Source organism: Typopeltis vanoorti, chromosome 4 (genome assembly GCF_054136105.1).
Source record: "Typopeltis vanoorti isolate ZY-2024b chromosome 4, IOZ_Tvanoo_1.0, whole genome shotgun sequence".
Classification (NCBI taxonomy): domain Eukaryota; kingdom Metazoa; phylum Arthropoda; class Arachnida; order Uropygi; family Thelyphonidae; genus Typopeltis; species Typopeltis vanoorti.
The window spans coordinates 3219866-3223251 of NC_143552.1; the positions used below are offsets into that span (position 1 = coordinate 3219866).

At 38.0% G+C, this 3386-nt stretch overlaps 1 protein-coding gene across 1 annotated transcript; it reads right to left on the reverse strand.

Moving 5' to 3' along the window:
• Positions 1-1858: 1858 nt before the first annotated feature.
• LOC150107077 (SCAN domain-containing protein 3-like) lies at positions 1859-2350 on the reverse strand. The gene has a single exon (XM_090391608.1). It carries the CDS (start codon positions 2348-2350, stop codon positions 1859-1861), a length of 492 nt encoding a protein of 163 aa, XP_090247734.1.
• Between the last annotated feature and the right edge of the window lie 1036 nt (positions 2351-3386).

The following is a 3386-nucleotide window of genomic DNA, read 5'->3' on the forward strand; positions in this document are numbered from 1 at the left end:
TTAAAAAATACGAATCTAAGTCTTTGCCACCATTTCTTTGACGTACTTTAGTGAACAAGCATTTCAGAATATACCAATTATAAGTCCTTGTATTTTTTATGTGAATCGCACCGACAAAATTTTGTCATTAGTAATGGGTAAGGCGGATGGTTTAAGGTTGGAACCAACCAAGATTACGCCCTAGCTCCAAACATGGAATGATTTTTGAGGCTATTTCAATTCTCCAATAAATTCATATCGTATCACTTAAAAACAAACATCCGTACCTAGAGTGGGATTCGAACCTGCTGCGTTACCCACTCGACAAACGAAACCAACATGGCCAGTTTGGAAGGATAAAAACGAACTGTTGAGCGATTTTTGAGGTTCAAGACTGTCGCTTTCATCGACAGCTACCTGAAAAAAGGTCTACTTGTAAAATGTTTGTCACTCTAGAACAGTGGTTCCCAAACTTATTCGATTCTCGGCGCTCTTGCTGAATCCAGGTTTTCCCAAGGCGCACTATGTCAAATTCTAACAAGTACACTTTGCGAAATAACGAATATTTTTTTTTAATTAAAGGGTTAGGTAAAAATAAATAAAACACATATTTAAGATCACAAAAAAAGTAATTGAACAAATTCAACTAATTATCATTAGTGGGATGGATGAGCCTGTTGATCACCGCACATTTTCTCAGATCTTGGAATCAGGACACAGCCACCCTCATTTCCTTTTACACATTGATTTTCGCGCGATATATTATCACAGCGACTGCCAAACATCCAGCTTCGCACAAATAAGAAGTCGCAAATGAAATTAAAATTATCTGAGTCTTTCACTCAGAAGGGGATATTCATCTTTTACTGATATCCAAAATTCAGTTAATTCCATGTTGCTAAATTTTGTTTTCAACGTATTGTCGCAAGACAACTCAATAAGACTCTCTTCTTCTGCAGCAGTAAATTCAGATGGAGCACTGGCATTAAACGGATCTTGGATCCATGCAAATGTATCGATATTATCATTTTGAAAATAGTTCTCAACCCAGGTGATAAGCTGTGATGAGTGCTCTTCAAAAATGGATTTCATACCTCGAGAGAAATCAACTCAATTGAAGGTCAAAAACTTGCAAGGGGAAGCATTCTTTGCCTCCACCTTCATTCTTTTTTCTTTTCCATAATTTTAGTTTTTTTTATAAAAGTTGAAAATTTCTCAATCGACTTTAAAAAGGTGTATGTTGCATCCCTGCAGGGAGAGATTCAGAGCATTCATCGTTTCAAAAATATCACATAAGTATGCTAGTTTTACCAAACAATCTTCAATCACAAAATTTTCGGTAAACTTGTGGTCTTCCTCTTTAAGAAAAATATAAATTTCCGGTTGCAGTTCAAACGTAGAAGACAAAACATTACCACGAGAGAGCCATCGCGAAGTACAACAAAGACGTGTGCTTGGATCCCGTATCCTCACATAGTTTTTTGATAAACCTTGCCTTCAATGGCCGAGTTTTTATAAAGTTTTCTACATTCACTATTCTAAGATCTGGTTCAATGTAGGACTCAGATATTTTGACGCGAGTGCTTTCCTGTGAATAACGCAATGGGTCCACAGTGCATCAGGGGCTTTGCTTCGAATAAGTGCCTGCAATCCTCCATGACAGTTGGACATAGAACGAGCACCATCAGTACAGACACCAACTCACTTAGTCCATTTCAAATTATTTTTGGATATAAAAGTATAAAGGATCTCGAACAAGTCTTGAGCCTTAGCACCAGCAGCGATACTTTTACAAAAGAGAAGAGCTTCTACAATGTCATTACCATCTATAAACCGTACATAGAAAATCAAGTTAGAATCATTATTATTATCTGTGGCCTCATCCGGCTGCAACTAATTCACTTTTATTTTTTTCAATTAATTGATCATTGAGGTCCTCCGCTATGTGCTGTATTCTGCGACTGATAGTGTTATTGGACAAAGGCACTTTTGAAAGCAGCTTCTCAGCAGACTCACCGATCATAATGTTCACCATATCTACAGCAGCCGGTAGAATGAGTTCTTCTGCGATGGTATGAGGCTTCTTATATTTTGCGATTCTATGTGCCACCTTGTAAGATGCTAGCAAAGCATTGTTTAGTATTAACGCCTGCTTATAAAAACTACATTTTTGTTGATTTAACTCTTTTAACTTTCTGGTAAAGTAATCACGAGATGTACTAACCGTGCTGGGATGATTGGTTTCTAAATGGCGTTTCAACTTACTTGGTAGCATGCACTCTGGTGCCAAAACAGTCATACACAGCACACTGCGGCTTCCCTTCACCATTGACTTCTGTCGACGTAAAACTAAAGTCCAAATAACTGTCATCATATTTTCAATATTTACGCTTCTTCACACTCTTGCCACTATTTGACGGTGTGCCCTCTTTATTTTCTCTCTCACAACGCTTATTACTCTTTAGTAAAAACCGATCCATTTATAAATATAATACGAAAAGAAATACTTCAAAAACTTCACTTGACTAAATCACAACAATATTCAGTTGATACGATCTTCGAAAACTAATTCAACACTAAGACCGCGCGACGACGACGAATAACATTTATGGCTAGATGGTTGAAGAAAATTGCTTTTCGTATTCCCCTTTCTTTGAAATGAAAAACTTTGAATGGAGTGTTTATGAGCCACATGCTCGCCCAGTGAGGGCAGTGAAATTAGCTGTGTTCAGCTGAACTTAAGATATATTTTGGCCTTTTCTATTTGTAGCTTTCCCCTTCATTATATTCCGAAGCTTCCTTCATCAACGGGTTTGGGTGGTTGCTAGTCTTGGTAAAGAACTTCACTGCTAGATCTAGGAGAAGGGAAGAGATGTAAGGAATGTTGACTTCTCTATGGATCTGGGTGTTTCTGATAAACCAAGGGGCATCCAGAATCATTCTCAGGCACTTGTTCTGCAATCTCTGTTGTTTTAGAATATTTGTATTTGCGGTGTGGCTCCATGCGGGGGACGCATAAGTGATGACCGGCCAGATCACAATCTTGTAAATTGTTAATTTTGTTTGTGTATCCGATTTGCTTTGTCTGTTGATTACAGGGTAGAGTTGGGTTATGACCTTGGATGTCTTTGAGGTAATGTGTCTTATATGATTGCTGAATAGAAGTTTTCTATCCAGGATCACTCCGAGATATTTGACTTCGCTCTGCCACGGAATCTTAACTCCCAAATGATGAATGTCCTCCATATTGTGGATTTTCTTCCTTGTAAACAGTATGACTAAACTCTTCTATGGGTTAACTTGGATCCTTCGGATCGCCAGCAATCTCTCTAATATATCTATATACTGGTTTGCAATCTTCTAGTTGCCCGTTTTGGGCTCAGAGATCTTGCCATTAATGCGGTATC

Coding starts and splice junctions, on each gene's coding strand:
- LOC150107077 (XM_090391608.1), bottom strand. CDS start 2,350: ATGACAGTTATTTGGACTTTAGTTTTACGTCGACAGAAGTCAATGGTG.